Source organism: Mobula hypostoma, chromosome 13, assembly GCF_963921235.1.
Source record: "Mobula hypostoma chromosome 13, sMobHyp1.1, whole genome shotgun sequence".
NCBI lineage: Eukaryota > Metazoa > Chordata > Chondrichthyes > Myliobatiformes > Myliobatidae > Mobula > Mobula hypostoma.
The window spans coordinates 1774397-1797394 of NC_086109.1; the positions used below are offsets into that span (position 1 = coordinate 1774397).

The 22998-nt window shown below is 43.4% G+C and overlaps 1 protein-coding gene across 2 annotated transcripts in view; it reads left to right on the forward strand.

The window, feature by feature from the left end:
- The window catches only part of LOC134355869 (T-lymphocyte surface antigen Ly-9-like), a 74968-nt gene that overhangs the window by 46653 nt on the left and 5317 nt on the right, over nucleotides 1-22998 (forward strand). The window contains exons 3-7 of one of the 2 annotated variants that reach the window (XM_063066374.1): nucleotides 2847-3134; nucleotides 8217-8255; nucleotides 19759-19797; nucleotides 20725-20868; nucleotides 21034-21122. In XM_063066374.1, coding sequence (XP_062922444.1) covers nucleotides 2847-3134; nucleotides 8217-8255; nucleotides 19759-19797; nucleotides 20725-20868; nucleotides 21034-21122 — 599 coding nt within the window. The remainder of the gene's footprint in view (nucleotides 1-2846; nucleotides 3135-8216; nucleotides 8256-19758; nucleotides 19798-20724; nucleotides 20869-21033; nucleotides 21123-22998) is intronic. The other variant, XM_063066375.1, reaches the window with a different exon arrangement.

Consider the following 22998-nt stretch of genomic DNA (forward strand, 5'->3'; position numbering starts at 1 on the left):
TTGCCTGTCCATCGCCTCCCTCTGGTGCTCCTCCCCATTTTCATTCTTCCATTGCCTCCTATCCCCACCTATCAGACTCCCCCTTCTCCAGCCCTGTATCTCTTTCACCAATCAACTTCCCAGCTCTTTACTTCAGTCCTCCCCCTCCCGGTTTCACCTATCACCTTGTGTTTCTCTCTCCCTCCCCCACGTTTTGAATGTATTCCTCACTTCTTTTCTCCAGTCCTACAGAAGGGTGTTGGCCTGAAACGTCGACTGTACTCTTTTCCATTGATGTCGTTAAATCGATATGCATTGCATGAAGTTTTAAAGGTGACATGTGCATTAAAAATCCCTGATACAGTGGGACAATTCACTCTGTATGTTCTTGAGAAAAAGTCTTAAATCAAGAACCTGGAGACCAACAACATCCTTGTACTTTCTCCCCTCCCCGACCTTCTTGCTCTAACTTCTCATCTTTTTTCCAGTCCTGATCAGAATCAGAATCAGGTTTATTGTCACCAGCAGGTGACCTGAAATTTGTCAACTTAGCAGCAGCAGTTCAATGCAATACATAATCTAGCAGAGAGAAAAAAAAAATAATTAAACAAGTAAATCTATTATGTATATTGAATAGATTAAAAAATGTGCAATGACAGAAATAATGTATATTAAAAACAAGTGAGGTAGTGTCCAAAAATTCAACGTCCATTTAGGAATTGGATGGCAGAGGGGAAGAAGCTGTTCCTGAATCGCTGAGTGTGTGCCTTCAGGCTTCTGTATCTCCTTCCTGATGGTAACAGTGAGAAGAGGGCATGCCCTGGGTGCTGGAAGTCCTCAATAATGGACGCTGCCTTTCTGAGACACCGCTCGTTGAGGATGTCCTGGGTAGTTTGTAGGTGATTACCCAAGATGGAGCTGACAAGATTTACAACCTTCTGCAGCTTCTTTCGGTCCTGTGCAGTAGCCTCTCCATACCAGACAGTGATGCAGCCTGTCAGAACCATACAACCACAGAAATTTTTGAGTGTGTTTGTTGACATGCCAGATCTCTTCAAACTCCTAATAAAGTATAGCGGCTGATTTACCTTCTTTATACAAACGTAACTACATCAATATGTTGGGATCAGGTTAGATCCTCAGAGATCTTGACACCCAGGAACTTGAAGCTGCTCACTCTCTCCACTTCTGATCCCTCTATGAGGATCGGTATGTTTTCCTTCATCTTACCCTTCTTGAAGTCCACAATCAACTCTTTCATCTTACTGACACTGAGTGCCAGGTTGTTGCTATGGAACCACTCCACTAGTTGGCATATCTCTCTCCTGTACGTCCTCTCGTCACCACCTGAGATTCTACCAGCAATGGTTGTCTCATCCCGAAACACTGACTGTTTACACTTTTCTACGGGTGCTGCCTGGCCTGCTGAGTGTTTTGTGTGTGTTGCTCAGATTTCCAGCATCTGCAGATTCTCTCTTGTTTATGTTTTCATTCCATTGGCTTTGCTTATCTGACTGACCAGTCTGATGAAGGGTCTTGAGCTGAAACGTCCATGTTCCATTTCCCTCCATAGATGCTGCCCGACCCACTGAGTTCCTGCAGCATTTTGTGTGTCGTACCAGATTTTTAGCATCCGTCATCTCTCTTGTGATTCCATCTGGCTAACCTGTGTCACCCTCTCATTGCACCGAGCCCTCTGCAAGCGTAATTTCTCCATTGTTCTTCCAGCAAATATGTACCACTGTCTGTCAATTTCCCTCAGTTGATACTGTCTGATCTACAGCATCTGGTGTGACTACACATTGGAGCATCTGCCGTCTTGAGTCTCCCAAGAAGTACTTATGCCTCGTCACTCTCTGTTCCACCTGAATCAGGGCAATATTTATTTATTTTCATAGCTGCTGCCAGACCTGCTGAGTTCCACCAGATTTTGTGTATGTTGCTTTGGATTTCCAGTATCCACAGACTTTCTTGTGTTTATACATCAGAGAACTCGGTGTTAGAGGTAAGGTACCAGCATGGATAGAAGATTGGCTGACTGGCAGGGGTGTGGGAGTGGGGACAAGTGGGGCCCTTTTCAGGAAGGCTGTCAGTTTTGAGTGGAGTTCCTCAGGGTTCAGTGTTGTGACAAATTTTCACTTTAGGCATGAAGATATTTCACTTTGGAATGAAATGGATGAAGGAAATAGAGTCATGGAGCCATAGAACACTACAGCACAGAAAGAGGACCTTCGGCCCATCTAGTCCATGACAAAGCAGCCTGGTCCCATTGATCTGTACCCAGACGATAGCCCTCCATGCCCCTCCTATCCATGTACCTATCCAAATTTCTCTTAAAAATTCAAATCAAAATTGCATCCACCACTTGTGCTGGCAGCTCATTCCATACTCTCACCACCCTCTACGTGAAGAAGTTTCTCCTTGTGTTCCCTGAAATACAATGGTATTTAAAAGATGGCGTTGTCACCAAGTTTGTAGCCAAAACCAAGCTAGGTGGAGGGACAGTTAAAACTGTGAATTCACTCTTTTTCAGCATTACACAATGATTTAGTAATTTTACCAGAGTACAGGTTGTACTTGGGGAGAGAATTCAGATATTGGAGGTGCAAAGGGGTTTGGCAGTCAGAATTCATTTAAGGTTAACTTCGAGATTATTTATATTTAACTTCTTGTTTGAGTCAGTCGTAAAGTGTCAAAAGCAGTATATGAGCAGGACACACGTGGGAATTTTCTCCAGCAGGAACTGAAGGGTGAAGAGAAGGTTAAACTGGTGGGTTGAAATGAGCGGGGATCAGTTTAGAGTTTACTTTGATCCTCAAGGGGTCCACGAAGATCTCCTTTACTCATTTTTCATCTCTCCATCGCAGAGCCGGTGTCAGGAACAAACATCACAGTTCAGAATAATACTGGAGTCTGTAACTTCACCCTGACCTGCTCGGTGATGTCAGGTGACAGCACCAGCTTCAGATGGTGGAGGGGCGATGAAACTGTGGTGAACGACAGCCTCCATAACCTCTGGGGACATGGAGAGACGTTGGAGATTCATCACACACCAGAGAGCATGGACGTTGTGTACAAGTGTGAAGCCAGGAATCCCGTCAGTACGGACACAGCGGAGATTCGGTTGTGGGAGATCTGCAAACTGCACACATCTGGTGAGTGTCAGAGGAAGAAGTTGGGATTCAGAGAGGAGGGTGGTTACCCTGTCCCAGGAGTGAGTGACAGGACAGAGTAGAGGACCTTCAGTCTCGATCTATCCTGCTCTCTGACACTCCCTGGCCGGGTACTGTAGAGCAGAGGTTACCATTGAGGATTGAGAGCTGTTGTACTATCAAAGCTGAGAGCTAAAGTGTTGGAGGAGATACATGCCAGTCATCTAGGTGTGGTGAAAATGAAAGCATTGGCTTGAATCTTTGTCTGGTGGTCTAGGATACATCAGCAGATTGAGCAAGTAACCATGGACTGTACAGGATGCCAACATATCCAGAAGATGCCAAGAGCTGCGCACCAGCATCCTTGGGAATGGCCTGCATTGCCCTAACAGTGGATTCATGTGGCTTTTGCCAGATCATTCATGGGCACAAATTCCTTGGTAGTGGTGAATGCAGCTACAATGTGACTTGAAGTGTTCCTGATAGCCTCCACTGCAGACTCTACACTGTTGGTCTATTGAGAAGCCTCTTCACAAAGACTGACAAAGTGTTTGCTTGGGCTCGACAGGAGGCAAGTGCAGAAATTGCCGGTGCCCTAGCAGAGATATTTGAAACATGGTTAGTGACAGGAGAGGTACCAGAGGACAGGAGGATAGCCAGTGTTGTTCCACTGTTTAAGAAAGGCACTGAACATATACCAGGAAATTATAGGCCAGTGAATCTGACATCAGATGTGGGAAAGTTATTGGAAGGTATTCTGAGGGACTGGTTATGTAAGTACTTGGATAGACAAGGACTGATTACAGATAGTTGGCATACCTTTCTGCATGGTAGATCATATCTATTTTTTAAGCTCTATGTACCTATCTAAGAACCTCTTAAAGGACTATTGCAGCCCACTGAGGAGTGTGGTGGAACAAAGCCCCATAATTCATTGAAAGCGGCATCACAACTTTTGGCACATTGACCTTCATAAATCAAAGTATTGAGTGCAGGATATGGGATGTTATGTTGAAATTGTATAAGACAGTGGTGAGGCCTAATTTGGAGTATTATTTACAGTTTTGGTCACCTACCTATAGGAAAGAATTTAGTAAGTATGAAAGAGTGCAGAGAAGATTTACAAGGATGTTGATGGATCTGTAGTACCTGAGTTATAAGGAAAGATTGAATAGGTTCTTAGAACATAGAAGATTGAGAAGAGATTTGAGGGAGAACCTAGAACATAGAACACAGAAATCTACAGCACATTACAGGCCCTTCGGCCCACAATGTTGTGCCCGCCATGCAACCTACTCTAGAAACTGACTTGAATTTCCTGACCGCATTGCCCTATATTTCTCTAAGCTCCATGTACCAATCTAAGAATCTCTCAAAAAGCTCTATTGTATCCACCTCTACCACCTTCACTGCAGTGTATTCCACTCTGTGAAAAACTTACCTCTGACATCCCCTTTGTACCTACTTCCAAGCACCTTAAGACTATGCCTCCTTGTGCTAGCCATTTCAACCTTGGGGAAAGGTCTCTGCCTGTCCACACGAACGAAGACTCTCATCATCTTATATACAAAATTATGAGGGGTAGAGATAGGGTAAATGCAAGCAGGCTTGTCCCACTGAGGTTGGGTGGTACTACAACCAGAGGTGATGGGTGTCATAGGATGGGGTGGCTGGGAACGGACCCAAGTGCAAGACACAGACACTGAAGTACTAGGGACAGGACTAGGATACAGGGCGATGGCAAGGACATGGACTGCAAAACCTGGAACCTGGAACAGGACTGGACAAGAGAGCTAGGAGCCCGGGCTTGGACTCTGTGCCAGAGACTGGACAAGGACCCAGTATCTGGGACTTGTCTCTGGCTCGGACCCCAGAACCAGGCAAGGACGAGGCTGGAGTCTTCAGGCTTGAGGCGGGGCTGGAGGCAGGCTCCTCCGGGGCAGGGCGCGGTCCACCACCCGACAGAGGCATGGGACGGGAAGGGACAGAACCAACTGCAGGTAACGGCAATACGGCCTGGCTTACCCAACGGAGGCAAGGGGCAGGAAGGGAGCTAGGTACAGGGTGGCTGCAGGACAAGACTGCAGGCGAGACAAGGCGAGAGATACCAGCAAGACAAGGCAAGGCTTCAGGTAATGCAAGGCGAGGCGAGAACTTCAGGCAAGGCGAGAGTTACCGGCAAGACAAGGCAGGGCTTCAGGCGAGGAAACAGAAGGCAGAGGAAAGGATACAAGGAGTAAGGACAAGAACAATCCAGCAGCCAAGCCCTGGTCTCTGGAAATATTTATGCAGCCAGCCCCAATTAGCGTCAGCTGCCGCAATTAACTCAACAAGGACAGAAACAGGGTAGAAAGGAAAACCTGGAGCAAAGCTCGATGGACCGGACCCTGAACTGTGAACCGGAATACGGATGTGATGGACCGGACCATGACAATGGGTTAAGGGTGAAAGGTGAAATGTTTAAGGGGAACGTTAAGGGAAACCTCTTCACATGGAGGGTAATGAGTGTGTGGAATGAGCTGCCAGCATGTGTTGCATGTGAGTAGAATTTGAATGTTTATGAGAAGTTTGGATAGGTCCATGGATGGTAGGGGTGTGGAGAACCAGATCCCAGTACAGGTAGAAGTTTAAATGTTTTTGGCATAGACTAGATGGGCTGAATGGCCTGTTTCTGTGCTGTACTTCTCCATGACACTGTGACTCTATGACTGGTATTCCAGAACGCTTAGTCATCAACAATGGACACAGTTTGTGGTCGAACAGTTTCAGTTATTGTTAAAAATGAATGGAATAAGACATGTTGCATCTCCATCATACCATCTGGCTACAAATGGCATGACAGAAAGGTTTGTGCAGCGTATAAAGAATGCCCTGTGAGCAATGTCAGCAGAACGCTCTACACTAACCCTGAACCTGAAGCTGGCTAATTTCCTGCTCGGATATCATAATGTACAACACTGCACAACCAGCAACTTACCAGCCATACTGTTCCTGGATCGGTCCAAGCATTCACACTTGGATCACCTCAAACTCATCTCAGGAGGAGGATGCAGGACAAACAGCTAAGACAAATTGAAGTTTCCTGAAACAGGAAGCTCCGGTGTTTCTCTCCTGGACAAGCAGTCCTGGCGCGGGACTACAGAGGTGATCAAAAGTGGATACTCGGAAAGACTAAGGACAGAACTGGACCACTCTCCTAACACAATGGAAATTGAGTCTGATATCATCTGGAGATGACATATTGATCAATTGAGGAGAGCAGAGTCAATAGTTAGAGAAGAAAGTTGGCTACCGCTATCAGAACCACTCCCTGCAGTCCCAGAGTCCACTCCTACAACGAGCACACACAGAGCCCAAGAACCCGAGATTGTTTCACAGCCACAAGTCTCACCTGTTAAGCAGAGTGACCCCCCCGTCAAGAAAAACATTATCCCACAAGAATAACGAATCCTCCACAGCAAGTAAATCTTTAAATCCGAATAAGAGAATTTAAAGTTTACTCTGCTAATGTCTGCATATTTTCATTGGTGGTGGGCAAGTGGAACAGATCAAAAGCTTTAAGTTCCTCAGGGTCAATATCACAAATGACCTGACTTGGTCCAACCAAGCAGAGTCCACTGCCAAGAAGGCCCACCAGTGCCCTTACTTCCTGAGAAAACTAATGAAATTTGGCCTGTTGCCTAAAACCCTCACTAATTTTTATAGATGCACCGTTGAAAGCATTCTTCTAGGGTGCATCACAACCTGGTATGGAAGTTGTCCTGTCCAAGACCGAAAGAAGCTGCAGAAGATTGTGAACACAGCTCAGCACATCACACAAACCAATCTTCCGACCTTGAACTCACTTTACACCGCACGCTGTCGGAGCAGTGCTGCCAGGATAATCAAGGACATGACCCACCCAGCCAACACAATTTTCGTCCCTCTTCCCTCCGGGAGAAGGTTCAGGAGCTTGAAGACTCACATGGCCAGATTTGGGAACAGCTTCTTTCCAACTGTGATAAGACTGCTGAACGGATCCTGACCCGGATCTGGGCTGTACCCTCCAAGTATCCGGACCTGCCTCTCGGTTTTTTGTTTGCACTACCTTACTTTCCATTTTTCTATTTTCTCTTAGTGATTTATAATTTAAATTTTTAATATTTACTAATTTTTCCTATTTTTAATATTTAGTATTTGTATTCCAGGGAGCGGGAAGCGCAGAATCAAATATGGCTGTGATGATTGTATGTTCTAGAATCAATTGTTTGGCAACAATGAAGTATAAAATATATACAAGGGGTGATTGATAATTTCGTGGCCGAAGGCAGAAGGAGTCAATTTTAGAAAACGTGGCACATTTATTTTTCAACATCATCACCTTCTACATTTACACACTTAGACCAGCGGTCGTGGAGCATACGGACCTTGGACATCCAGAAAGCACCCACAGCAGGGGCGATTGATAAGTTCGTGGCCTAAGGTAGAAGGAGATGAGTTAGACAGATCTCGTTACATGCAAATGCAGTTCAACTCCTGAGTGATTATGCAGAAAGTTTGAAGTTGATAACTCATCTCCTTCTACCTTAGGCCACGAACTTATCAATCACCCCTGATGAGTTATTAATTTCAAACTTTCTGCATAATCACTCAAAGAGTTGAACTGTATGTGCAAGTAACGAGAGCTGTATAACTCATCTCCTTCTCCCTTACCAATCACCCCTCATAGTAGTTCTATTACTGTATAAATATATTGTGAATACAGATAAAATGCCTTCTCTTTTGAGCTAAGTTCATAGCTAAGCAGGGAGGAGTGTTGTGTATTTAATATTTCAGTCATATTTGAATAATCTTCTGTTTGTATAGATATATATAGTTTGATTAAGCATTCTTGTTCCTTTAATTAATTACAGATTATATGTCATTTACGCTACCACGTGATACGTGCGTGCATCACTTAAAGTAAATATGATGTTACAGCCGTATTTTCTGACTCCCATGAGTTTCTTAGAATTCATCTAATGTTTTGAAGTTACAAAACATAGTATCTTTGTCCAGTCATGGAAATATTTTCTAAATATCCTGATATCACATTCATTATCACAGATTCCCCCATTGTGTCAACTTCCAGTGTCGACCAGACAGGTCAGTAGTTCCCTGTCCTCTCTGTCCGTCTGTCCGTCTGTCTGCTGTCTGAAACAGTGGCATCAAATTCCTTCCGGTCAGCGGAACCATTCCAGAACCTGTAAGTGATTGGAAGATGATAGTTCGAGCGTTCAGTACCCCAACAGACACCTCACCCCAAACTCTGGGATGTGGATCACCAGGGACGGTACAGGATGCCAACATGATTAAGTGGTGGATGCCATTTCAACTTCAACGTTTAAGAGAGATTGGATTGGTACATGGATGGGAGAGATGGATGACTGTGGACTGGGTGCAGGTTGAAGGGAGAAGGCAGTTTAAACGGTTCAGTATAGACAGGATGGGCTGAAGGGCCTGTTTTTGTGCTGTAGCGCTCTATGATTCTATGATTCTATGTCCAGAAGATGCCAAGAGCTGCACACCGCCACCCTTGGGAATGGCCTGCATTGCCTGAGCAGTGGATTCATGTGGCTTTTGCCAGATCAGTCATGAGCAAAAATTTCTTGGTAGTGGTGAATGCAGCTCCAATGTGGCTTGAAGTGTTCCTAGCAGCCTCCACTACAGACTCTACACTGAAGCCTCTTCACAAACGCTGACCAAGTGTTCGCTTGGGCTTGACAGGAGGCAAGTGGAGAAATTGCCAGTGCCCTCGCAGAGGTATTTATAGTCATAGTCATGGTCATAGTCATACTTTATTGATCCCGGGGGAAATTGGTTTTCGTTACAGTTGCACCATAAATAATAAATAGTAATAGAACCATAAATAGTTAAATAGTAATATGTAAACTATGCCAGGAAATAAGTCCAGGACCAGCCTATTGGCTCAGGGTATCTGACCCTCCAAGGGAGGAGTTGTAAAGTTTGATGGCCACAGGCAGGAATGACTTCCTATGACGCTCTGTGTTGCATCTCGGTGGGATGAGTCTCTGGCTGAATGTACTCCTGTGCCCACCCAGTACATTATGTAGTTGATGGTAGACATTGTCCAAGATGGCATGCAACTTGGACAGCATCCTCTTTTCAGACACCACCGTCAGAGAGTCCAGTTCCATCCCCACAACATCACTGGCCTTACGTATGAGTTTGTTGATTCTGTTGGTGTCTGCTACCCTCAGCCTGCTGCCCCAGCACACAACAGCAAACATGATAGCACTGGCCACCACAGACTCGTAGAACACCCTCAGCATCGTCCGGCAGATGTTAAAGGACCTCAGTCTCCTCAGGAAATAGAGACGGCTCTGACCCTTCTTGTAGACAGCCTCAGTGTTCTTTGACCAGTCCAGTTTATTGTCAGTTCGTATCCCCAGGTATTTGTAATCCTCCACCATGTCCACACTGACCCCCTGGATGGAAACAGGGGTCACCGGTACCTTAGCTCTCCTCAGGTCTACCACCATCTCCTTCGTCTTTTTCACATTAAGCTGCAGATAATTCTGCTCACACCATGTGACAAAGTTCCCTACCGTAGCCCTGTACTCAGCCTTATCTCCCTTGCTGATGCATCCAACTATGGCAGAGTCATCAGAAAACTTCTGAAGATGACAGAAGTGCAGTAGTTGAAGTCCGAGGTGTAAATGGTGAAGAGAGAGGGAGACAAGACAGTCCTCTGTGGAGCCCCAGTGCTGCTGATCACTCTGTCGGACACACAGTGTTGCAAGCACACATACTGTGGTCTGCCAGTCAGGTAATCAAGAATCCATGACACCAGGAAAGTATCCACCTGCAAACATACTTAGCAACAGGAGAGATACCAGAGGATGGGAGGATAGGCAATGTTGTTCCGCTGTAAACATACACCAGGAAATTATAGGCCAGTGAGTCTGATGTCAGTTGTGGGAAAGTTATTGGAAGGTATTCTAGGGGACTGGATATGTAAGTATTTGTAAAAACAAGGACTGATTATGGATAGTCAGCATGGCTGCGAGCCCGGTGAGTCACGTCTAACCAATCTTACAGAGTTTTTCAAGGAAGTTACTGCGAAAGTGGTTGAAGGCAAGGCAGTGGATGTTGCCTACGTGGACTTTCGCAAGGCCCTTGACAAGTCCCACATGGGAAGGTGGTCAAAAAGGTTCAGTCATTTGGCATTCAAGATAAGGTAGTAAATTGGATTAGACATTGGCTTTGTGGGAGAAGCCAATGTGTGGTAGTAGCAGGTTATCTCTCAGGCTGGAGGCCTGTGACTAGTGGTGTGCCGCAGGGATTGGTGCTGGGTTCTTTGTATGCCATCCATATAAATGATCTGGATAGTAATCTGGTTAACTGGATCAACAAACTTGCAATTGGCACCAAGATTGGGGTTGTAGTTGACAGTGAGGAAGGCTATCATGGCTTGTAGTGGGATCTACATCAGCTGAAAAAGAGCAGATGGAATGTAATGCAGAGAAGTGGCTGGTATTACACTTTGGTAGGACCTCCCAGGGTAGGTCTTTTACAGTGAACGGTAGCCCACTGAGGAGTGGGGTAGAACAAAGGTATCTCACAATATGGATCTGTCATTCATTGAAAGTGGCATCACAGGTTGATTGGGCCATAAGGAAATATTTTGGCACATTGGCCTTCATAAATCAAAGTATTAAATACTTAGATTAAGTAGAAAATATTAAGAGATGGAATGTTATGTTGAAGTTGAAAATGACATTGGTGAATCCTAATTTGGAGTATCCTGTGTAGTTTTGGTCACCTGCTTAAGGAAGGATTTAAATCAGATTGAAAGTGTACGGAGAAAGTTTACAAGGATGATGGAGGGACTGGAGAACTTGAGTTATAAGGAAAGATTGAATAGGTTCTTGGAACATAGAAGATTGAGAAGAGATTTGAGAGAGAACATAGAACATAGATCACAGAAATCTACAGCTCATTACAGGCTCTTCAGCCTGCGGTGTTATGCCCACCATGTAACCTACTCTCGAATCTGCCTGGAATTTCTTTACTGCATAGTCCTCTATTTTTCTGAGCTCTGTGTACTATCTAAGCATCCCTTAAAAGACTCTATTGTATTCGCCTTCACTGGCAGTGCATTCCACGCACCCTCCACTCTATGTGTGAAAAACTTACCCCTGACATCCCCCTTGTACCTACTTCCAAGCACCTTAAGACTATGCCTCTTTGTGCTAGACATTTTAACCTGGGGAAAAGTCTCTGGCTATCCACACGATCAATGCCTCTCATCATCTTATATGCAAAATTATGAGGGGTAGAGATAGGGTAAATGTAAGCAGGCTTGTCCCACTGAGATTGGGTGGGACTACAACCAGAGGTGATGGGTTAAGGGTGAAAGGTGAAAAGTTTAAAGGGAACATGGGGGAAGCATCTTCACATGGAGGGTGATGAGTGTGTGGAATGAGCTGCCAGAACAAGGGGTGCATGTGAGCTCAATTTTAGATTATGAGTACACTCAGTCCTCGTTCATTGACATTTAGAAATGCATGCATTGAAAAATGATACGATGTTCCTCCAGAAAGATATCACAGAAACACACAAACCAAGACTAAAACTGACAAAACCACATAATTATAACATACAGTTACAACAGTGCAAAGCAATACTCTAATTTGATAAAGAGCAGACCATGGACATGGTAAAAAAAATTCTCAAGTCCTGATAGCCGCATCATCTCACGCAGACGGTAGAAGGGAGAAACTCTCCCTGCCATGAACCTCCAAGCGCCACAAACTTGCTGATGCATTGGAAGCACCCGACCGCAGCCGACCCTGAGTCCATCTGAAACCTTTGAGTCTCTGACCAGCCCTCCGACACCGAGCACCGAGCACCATCCTCTGCCGAGCGCTTCGACCCCACCCCGGCCGCTGAACAACAAGCAAAGCCGAAAACTCGGGGCCTTCCCCTCTGGAGATTCTGGGTCACACAATAGCAGCGGCAGTAAAACAGGCATTTCAGAAGTTTCACCAGATGTTCCTCTGTGCCCTCACGTCTGTCTCCATCAAATCAGGGTTGTGCACGGCACCCTACTTGACAAATAACTGATATCATTCACCAGAGTGGCCACTGCAAGCTGCGTCGCGCCGCCATCTTCTCCTCCCCTTGAATGTTTATGAGAAGTTTGGATAGGTACATGGATGGTAGGGGTGTGGAGGACTAGGGTCCCCATGCAGGTAGATGTTTAAATGTTTTTGGTATAGACTATATGGGCATAGACTACAGAGGTGATCAAAAGTGGATATTCGGAAAGATTAAGGACAGAACTAGACCACTCATTTAAGATTCTCCAGGAGCTGATCATGGAGTTAGGTTGCTTCTTAGTTTTGCTCCATTACCGTTTCATTTTATATCCATGAGCACCTCTATTTAATCTACTTTTATCTACACTAAACGACTAAAAGATTCATACAATAGAATTTTTGTTTTGTTTCTTTTTTCTTTTTTTGTAAGTTTGGATTCTGAATTTTGAAGATATGAGTTAAGAAACAAGTACGAGACCTAAACCTCGAGACCCTAAATCTGTAAAAGATGCCGATGGCAACAGGAAAAAGAAACCTGATCCTAAACGAACCAAATTAACCTATGATATAATGTTGAATCTGTTATTTTTTTCCTTCGCATAACCACGATGGCGTTTTGTCGTCTTCTTCCCACAACACCTTTTGTTTTTTTTTACTGTGCCATCTTTTTGGGTTCCTCTTCCCATAATACTTTTCTTTTTCCTGATGACCCTTTTTTTAATTTAACTATTCTTCCTTACAAATATTCAATATTTAATAATATGTATTGGGTGTCTCTTTTTTAATATTATTTCAGAAACTATAACACAAAGGTATTTTATTTTATTGTATCTGTTAATTTTTTGTCTTTTTCATTGTTGTAGTGTAGTTTTTCTTCTGTTTTGGATTTTAGGTGGTCTTAGCAACATATATTTTGTGAGCTGTCTTCTGGAGAAATGGGGGTAGATTTAGTGTCAGTTAGCTTTCTGGCCTTTTCTTAGCTTATTTCTGGGTTTTTTTGGGTGGTGGGTAGGGGGACCTTTACTATTAGTTTGTTTTTCAATTGGGCTAATTTAGAACTACAAAAATGTCTGCAGTGTCGTAACTTCCGTTTCCTTTCTAAATGCTGGTTCCTCTTCTGATTTCATGAGTTTACACTCTGATTAACTCTTTACATACCATAAAGTTGATTCTTGGTAAATATGGCTCAGAGGATTAATTTTATTTCTTGGAATACAAATGGATTAGAGCATCCAATTAAAAGAAAATGATTTTTAAAGTATTCCAAAGAATGAATGCTCATATTTTTTTTGCACAAGAAACTCATGTGAGAAAAGAGGATAGTCAGCACTTTTTTAAGTTTTGGAAGGAATAACAGTATCACTCAAACTCCAAAGCTAAAGTCAAAGGAGTTTCAATTTTGATAGATTCCTCAATCGCATTTGTGCATCAGGATACTTTCTCTGACCTGAATGGTAGATTCTTGTTAATTACTGGTTTACTTTTTAATAGAAAAGTTGTTATGGTTAATGTTTATGCCCCAAATGTGGATTACCCTGAATTTTTAAGCAATTATTTACCTCCTTTCCTAATTTAAATGATTATATGTTGATAATGGGTGGTGATTTTAATTGTTGTTTAAATCCCTCGGTGGATAAATTTATATCTACTCAGGCTTTACCGAACAAGTCGGCTATTCTTATAAACTCGTTTCTGATTGATTTGAGAATCTCAGAGATCTGGAAATTTCTACATCCTAAGGATAAAGAATTTTCATTTTTCTCACATGTACATCATAGTTATTCTAGGATTGACTTTTTTTTATAGACTCTCGTTTAATTCCATCCGTGATTGATTGTAACTATGACATCATTGCCATTTCTGATCACGCACCATTGAATCTCTCTATCAAGAAAATGGACATATCTTCTAATACTGGACAATTGCGTTTTAATTCTAATCTGCTTCAAGATTCGGATTTTGTAAAATTCATTAAAGACCAGATTGACTTCTTTTTTTTTAACTAATACTACAGATGAAATTTCCAGTGGGGTTATATGGGACACGTTTAAAGCATATATCTGTGGTCATATTATTTCCCAAAATAACGTATTAAGAATAAAATACTTGTGTTGCTGGATAAGATCAAAGACATTGATAAAAAATACGCCATTGCTCCTAATGAGGTGCTTTACAAACAGACAGTTGAACTTCAAATGGAGCATACTCTTAACATCGTCAATTGAAAACCAACTAATGAAAACAAGAAGTGAGTTTTATATACACAGTGATAATTCTGGTAAATTAAAAACAGCTTCGGTTAAATGTCACATTATTAGGATTCATAAACTTGATGATACTTTGACGGTTGATCATGATGAGATAAATAAATTTCTTCAAGAATTTTATACATCTTTATATCAGTCAGAATTCCCTCATGATCCCAATGAGATGTATGACTTTTTAAGGAAATTGAACTTTCCGAAATTGACGCCAGAAGAACGTTTAAAGTTAGAAACACACTTTATGGATGAAGAAATAAAGGGTGCTATTTCTTCAATGAATTCTGGCAAATCACCTGGTCCAGATGGCTATACAGTAGAATTTTTTAAGTCTTTCTCTTCCATTCTTTCCCCTCCATTGTGCAGAGTTTTTAAAGATGCAATTAGTATAGGTAAACTACCACAAGCATTTTATGGAGCCTCTATTTCCCTAATTTTTAAAAAAAAGGATCCTACTGAATATGCATCATATAGACCGATATCCTTGTTGAATGTAGATTCTAAGTTTTTTTTCTAAAATATTAGCATCTAGGTTAGAAAAGGTATTACCTCAAATTATATCTGCAGATCAAACTGGATTTATTAAAAATCGTTATTCATCTTTCAATATTAGGAGATTAATGAATATTGTTTATACTCCTTCACTTAACTCCAGAATGTGCCATTTCATCAGGTGCTGAGAAAGCTTTTGACAGAGTTGAATGGCCATATTTATTTAGTACGCTTGAGAAGTTTAATTTCAGTCCGATATTTATATCCTGGATTAAACTGATATAGCATACTCCTTTAGCTTTGGTTTTTACTAATAATCAAAGAGTCCCTTTTCTCGATTATTTCATGGTACTAGACAGGGTTGTCCTCTAAGTCCTTTATTATTTGACATCGCTTTAGAACCTTTAGCAATTGCTATCCGAGATTCACCAAATATTTTTGGTATTATTTGGGAATGAGATGCATAAATTATCATTATACACAGATAATTTATTATTATATATTTCTGACCTAGAGAAATCCATTCCTGCAATTTTATCTTTGTTGGCTAAGTTTAGTAAATTTTCTGGCTACAAAATGAATCTTAATAAGAGTGAACTTTTTCCATTAAATATGCAGGTTCCAAATTATAAATGCTTACCATTTAGATTAGTTACTGATTACTTTACTTACTTAGGAGTAAAAATTACTGAGAAGCAGAATGATTTATTAAAGGCTAATTTTTTACCTTTATTTGATCAGATTAAATGGTCACCAATGTTTTTGTCTTTAATTGCTCGGATCAAAGCTGTCAAGATGATTATTTTACCTAAGTTTCTATATTTATTTCAAGCATTGCCAATTTTTATCCCGAAATCCTTTTTTGATAATGTTGATTCAAAGATTTCTTCATACATACAGCACAATAAAAATCCTAGACTAGGTAAAAGATACAGAAGCCCAAGAAGGAGGGTGGTTTAGCATTGCTGAACTTTAGATTTTATTACTGGGCAATTAATATTCGTTATTTAAAATTCTGGACATGGAATTTGGACATAGTTTCAAGTCCACAATGGGTTAATCTTGAATGTAAATCTGTTTCAGGGTTTTCATTGGGCTCTATTTTAGGGACCCTGCTCCCCTTTGATTTTTCTAAATTGGATAAGCAAATGGATAACCCAATAGTTAAATATACTCTTGGAATATGGTTTCAGTTTCAAAAATTTTTGAATTGAATCTATTTATTTTAGTAAGCCCTATTCTAACCAATTTTCTTTTTCAACCCTCTTTTTTGGATCAAGCTTATCTAGTCTGGAAAACAAAGGGTATAATGCGATTTTCTGATTTATTTTTGGATAATTGTTTCATGTCTTTTGAACAATTATCTAATAAATATAATTTACCTAGATCTCATTTCTTTAGATATTTACAGATTAGAAACTTTTTAAATACTGTTCTTATTACCTTTCTGATTTCATATTCAGTGGATGTAATGGAAAAAATTCTAGATTTAAATCCTTTTCAGAAAGGTTCAATAGCAGTTATTTATAATATGATTATGAAAATAAATCCAGGTGTATCAAATACAATTAAAACCAACTGGGAAAGGAAACTTAAGCTTACTTTACCTACAGAGAAATGGCAAAAAATTTTTCAATTATTTAAATCTTCCTCTATATGTGCTAAACATGCATTGATACAGTTTAAAGTAGTACACAGGGCTGATACGTCCAAGGATAAATTAGCTTGTTACTACTCATTTAAACCCTGTATGTGATAGATGTCACTCTGAGACAGCTTCATTAAGTCATATGTTTTGGTCTTGCCCTTTGCTGAAGAAATATTGGGATGACATCTTTGATATTATTTCAACTGTTTCGAATATTGAAAAGGCAGGAGGAGAGAGAGCAGCGCACCTGTGCGTACACAGCCCTCTGGTGAAAAATGATATCGTATCTGTTAAATTGGGGCTGTGGACAATTCTGATTTGATGGAGAATGGACGTGAAAGCACAGAGGAACATCTGGAGAAATTTCTGAAACGCTCGTTCGCTGCTGTCATTACTGCGTGGTCAGGAATCTTTCGGAGAGTAGGCCTCAAAATCCCCGGCTTTGCCTGCTGTTGGCGACCAAGGTTGAGGTCAAATCGTTCGGATAGAGATGGTGCTCGGTACTTGGTGTCGGAGAACTGATCGGAGGCTCGAAGTTTTCGGATGACTCAGAGACGGACTGTGGTCAGCATGGCAGGGAGAGTTTTTCTTCCTTCTCCTGTCTGCGTGAGATGTGGGACATTTGAGAGACTTTGAACTTTTACTGTGCTCATGGACTTCTTCATCAAGTTATGGTATTGTTGCACTGTTGTAACTATATGTTATAATTATGTGGTTTTGTTAGTTTTTTCAGTCTTGGTCTGTCCTGTGTTTTGTGATATCACACTGGAGGAAATATTGTATCATTTCTTAATGCATGTATTACTAAATGACAATAAAAGAGGACTGCGTGTCCTCATAATCTAATATTGATCTACAACCTCATCCTATTACTGCAATCTTTGGTTTACCAACGATGGAACAACATCATCTGAAGAGATTTGGAGATCATTTATTCAATACTTTCACATGATGTAATGTGCCCCTTTCCAATTCTATTTTGTTACTTCAATATACGGGGAGAGGAGCAGAGTTAATGACGCTAATGGTTTTATCTGAGGTATCATAATAGCCCATTCTTTTTCTTTAGTTTTCTTCTAGTTGGTTTAGGTTTTTTTTTCTTTTGGGGTATATAAATATATTTTTTTCTTTTTGCATGATATTTTTGTACTTTCACTTTATATTTTTCCTATATTATATTTGTACTTTGTGAGATTTTGGGAGGCTCATTAATTATGTATCAATTGAGTTTATACTTGTATAAACTAATTATCAATAATGTAATCCCGATTGCCTGTATCTATTTTCTGTAATGTTTATGATGTTGAAATTAATAAGAAGATTGAAAAAGATAGAAAAGAACTAGGCCACTCCAGAACTTGGTTGTAGAATGGTCGTATTCTGCATGGTGGTTGTAGACGGGTCATATTCTGCATGGAGGTCGGTGACCAGTGGTTTGCCTCAGGGATCTGTTCTGGGACCCTTTCTCTTCGTGATTTTTATACATGACCTGGATGAGGAAGTGGAGGGATGGGTTAGTAATTTTGCTGGTGACACAAACGTTTGGGGGTGTTGTGGATAGTGTGGAGGGCAGTCAGAGGTTACAGAGGGACATTGATAGGATGCAAAACTGGGCTGAGAAGGGGCATATGGAGTTCAACCAAGTGCAAAGTGGTTCATTTTGGTAGGTCAAATATGATGGCAGAATATAGTATATTAATACTATATACTATAATGGTAAGACTCTTGGCAGTGTGGAAGATCAGAGGGTTCTTGGGGTCCGAGTCCATAGGGCATTCAAAGCTGCTGCGCAGGTTGACTCTGTGGTTAAGAAGGCACACGGTGTATTGGTCTTCATCAATCATGGGACTGAGTTCAAGAGCCAAGAGGTAATGTTGCCACTATAGAGGACCCTGGTCTGACCCCACTTGGAGTACTGTGCTCAGTCCTGGTCACCTCACTACAGGAAGGATGTGGAAACTATAGAGAGGCCGTTGCTTGCATTGGGTAACATGCCTTATGAGAATAGGTTGAGTGAACTTGGCCTTTTATCCTTGGAGCAACAGAGGATGGGAGTTGACCTGATAGAGGTGCATAAGATGATGAGAGGCATTGATCGTATGGATAGTCAGAGGCTTTTTCCCAGGGCTGAAATGGCTAACAGGAGAGGGCACAGTTTTAAGGTGCTTGGAAGTAGATACAGAGGAGATGTCAGGGGTAAGATTTTTGGCGGAAGGTGGTGAGTGCGTGGAATGGGCTGCCAGTGATGGCGGTGGAGGCGGATAATGATAGGGTCTTTTAAGAGACTCCTGAATAGGTATATGGAGCTTAGAAAAATAGATGGCTATGGGTAACCCTAGGTAATATCTAAAGTAAGTACATGTTCGGCCCAGCATTGTGGGCCAAAGGGCCTGTATTGTGCTGTAGGTTTTCTATGTTTCACTCTCCTACACAAATGGAAGTTGAGTCTGATATCATCTGGAGATGACATATTGATCATTTGAGGAGAGAAGAGTCAATAGTTAGAGAAGAAAGTTGGCTACCGCTATCAGAACCAGTCCCTGCAGTCCCAGAGTCCACTCCTACAACGAGCACTGACAGAGCCCCAGAACCCGAGATTGTTTCACAGCCACAAGTCTCACCTGTTCAGCAGAGTGACCCCCCCTTGTCAGGAAAAACACTATCCCAGAAGAATAATGAATCCTCCACAGCAAGTAAATCTTTAAGCCCGAATAAGAGAATTTAAACTTTACACTGCTAATGTCTGCATATAGTAGTTGTATTATATAATATACTGAGAATATTGTTGGAATGCCTTCTCTTTTGAATTGAAGTTCATAGCTAAACAGGCAGGAGTGTTGTGTATTTAATATTTCAGTAATATTTGAGTAATCTTCTGTTTGTGTATATATAGTTTGATTAAGCATTCTTGTTTGCTTAAATAATTACAGATTATATGCAAAAACATAAATTGCATACATCATCACACTAGCACGTGATACGTGCGTGCCTCACTTAAAGTAAACATAAAGTTATAGCCGTACTTTCTGACTCCCGTGAGTTTCTTAGAATTCATTTAATGTTTTACAGTAACAAAACGTAGTATGTTTGTCCAGTCATGGAAATATTTTCTAAATATCTTGATATCACATTCATTGTCACAGATTCCACCAAAGAATCAACTCAAATTGACAACCGGACAGGTCAGTAGTTCCCTGTTTGTTCTCTCTCTGTCTGTCTCCTTTCTGAAACAGTGACATTAAATTCTTTTCAGTCAGCGGAAACATTCCAGAACCTGTAAATGTTTGGAAGATGATAGCTAGGTCATTCAGTACCCCAGCAGATCCCTCACCCAAGCTCTGTGATTAGATTGTTGTGACCCTGGTATTTATCCATCTGTATTAATACTGTAGACGCCAGGCATCTGTGTTAATTAGCATTGTAGCCCGTAGTGCACGGTTATTATGTTTGTCATGGTAGCTATTCACATGGGAGGGGTGTGGTGAAAATGAAGGGTTTAGATATGTGTTCATACTTTGTTATCAGCAGTTTATAGCTGGGGACTGCAATTTAATTACATTGCTCCAAGATTGTATGTTTTGTGAGTTGTTAATAAAAGATCAAATACATTTCTTCGACTTTTTGGAACATTATTATCGGATTGATTGGAGGGTGTGTCTGACAAGATAACTGTCCATGTGGTCAGAACAGCTGCATTGGTGTGTTTCAGTTTCCACTACAAATACCATCAATAGGCCACTGGGTCTCCAGTGTGTCTGGGATAGTTTGTGCTTTTGTTTGGGAATGCAGACAGGTATTTGTGTAATTCCCCGGCCATTTCCTTAATCACCATCACAAATTCTGCCAAATTAGTCAAAAATCTCCCTTTGTGTATCATGGGAGCACCATAGTGTAGGAGGGGTTGGAGGGGAGTGATGCGAGGGGAATGGCGGGGGACTGAGGGGATAGGAGAGGGGAATGAGATGGGGTGATTGGAGGCGATTGATGTATGGTGTTTGGGGAAAAAAGGAATATTATTGGGCCTGAGGTGGGATGGAATGAATCCGTTGGTTCTGCGTCTCTGGGAGTGTGAGGTTCGGATTAATCACAGAGTCCTCTCTGCTTCCCAGATGCAGATCCTGTGTCCTTGAGCCCGACCCTGGTGATCGGACTGTCCGTAGTGGGGGCCTTCCTGGTCTCCATTCTCATTGTGATTCTCTTGGTCACATGGAGGAGAAGAGCTGCTGGAAAAGAAACGTCTTCAGGCACTGAAGGCAAGTGGATCCAATCCGTGAGGCTGGTGGTTGGGGGGAGGGAGGGAGAATGGGTGGGGCAGGGTAGGTCGAGGAAAATGATGACATTGGAGGGAGGGGTGAGATAAGGTACAGTGGGGAAGGGTTTCCGTATGGACCCTCTCACCTCTACTTTCTGTCCCGCAGACCCGGCAGCGGAGAACACTGTTTACGCAAATATTCAGTGGAATGCAAAGAGTCGCACTGGCCGGCAGCCCCCCAAGGGGAACAAGAGGGTAATGGCAGACACGATAAACCAGAGACAGGGAACATGCAGCCTGAACCACTCAGGCCCCTGACACCACCATCAGCATCACCATCACCCATCACCGTGCCATACCAACCAATCACTCCACATGCCCAACACCACCCCCACCCCACCCCCACGTGCCCAGTTGTCAGGGCACATCAACCCCCTCATGTGCCCAGTCACTTGCATACACTGTACCCCACACCCCACACCCAGTAACTGGGCTGAATTGTCCCCCACACATCCAGTCACCGTGGGGAAACTGTCCCACACACATCCTGTCACCAGGGGGTGCACTGTTCCCCCCCACACCCAGTCACTGGGGCACACTGTCTGCCACAGCCAGTCACTGAAGTACACTGTCCCCCACAGGCCCAGTCACTGGGGTGCACTGTCTCCCCACACACCCAGTCACTGAGGTACACTGTCCCCCACAGGCCCAGTCACTGGGGTGAACTGTCCCCCACACATGCCCAGTCACTGGGGTGCACTGTCTCCCCACACACCCAGTCACTGAGGTACACTGTCCCCCACATAGCCAGTCGCTGTCGGAACCTGTCCCACATACACCCAGTCACTGGGGTACACTGTCCTCCCCACTCCAGGTCACTGGGGTACACTGTCTCCCCACACCCAGTCACTGGGGTACTCTGTCCCCCCACACCCAGTCACTGAGGTGCACTGTCCGTCACATATCCAGACCCTGGGGTACACTGTCCCCCACAGGCCTGGTCTCTGGGGTACACTGTCTCCCACACACCCAGTTACTGGGGTGCACTGCCCCTCCACACCCAGTCACTGGGGTACACTGTTCCTCACAAACCCAGTCACTGGAGCACACTGTCACCCCATATACACTGGGCTGCTCTGACTCCCATACACCCAGTCACTGGAATACACTGTCCCCCCACACCCAGTCACTGGGGTACACTGTCCCCCACACATCCAGTCACTGTGGGGAAACTGTCCCACACACAACCTGTCACCGAGGTGCAATGTCCCACCCCACACCCAGTCACTGGGGTTGACTATCCCCCCACACCCAGTCACTGTGGGAACCTGTCCCCCTCACACCCAGTCACTGGGGTTCACTGTCCCCCCACTTCCATTCACTGGGGTACACTGTCTCCCACACACCAGTCACTGGGGTACACTGTCTCCCCACTTCCAGTCACTGGGGTACACTGTCTCCCACACACCAGTCACTGGGGTACACTGTCCCCCCACACACCAGTCACTGGGGTACACTGTCCCCCCCACTTCCAGTCACTGGGGTACACTGTCCCACACACACCCAGTCACTGGGATACACTATCCTCCACATACTCAGTCACTGGGGTACACTGACCCCACACATCCAGTCACTGTGGGAAACTGTCCCACACACACCCTGTCACCAGGGGGTGCACTGCCCCCCACACCCAGTCACTGGGGCACACTGTCTGCCACAGCCAGTCACTGTGGTACACTGTCCCCTCACGCACCCAGTCACTGGGGTACACTCCCCCCACACATACCCAGTCACTGGGGTTCACTGTCCCCCCACATACCCAGTCACTGGGGTTCACTGTCCCACACACACCCAGTTACTGGGGTACACTGTCCCCAGACACCCAGTCACTGGGGTACACTGTCCGTTCACACACCCACTCAGTGGGATACATTGTCCCTCACACACACAGTCACTGGGATACACTATCCCCCACACGCCCAGTCACTGGGGTACACTGTCCCCACACACCCAGTCTCAGGGGTACACTGTCCCCCACATACCCAGTCACTGGGGTACACTGTCCCCCCACACCCAGTCACTGGGGTACACCGTCCCCCAGACACCCAGTCACTGGGGTGCACTGTCCCCC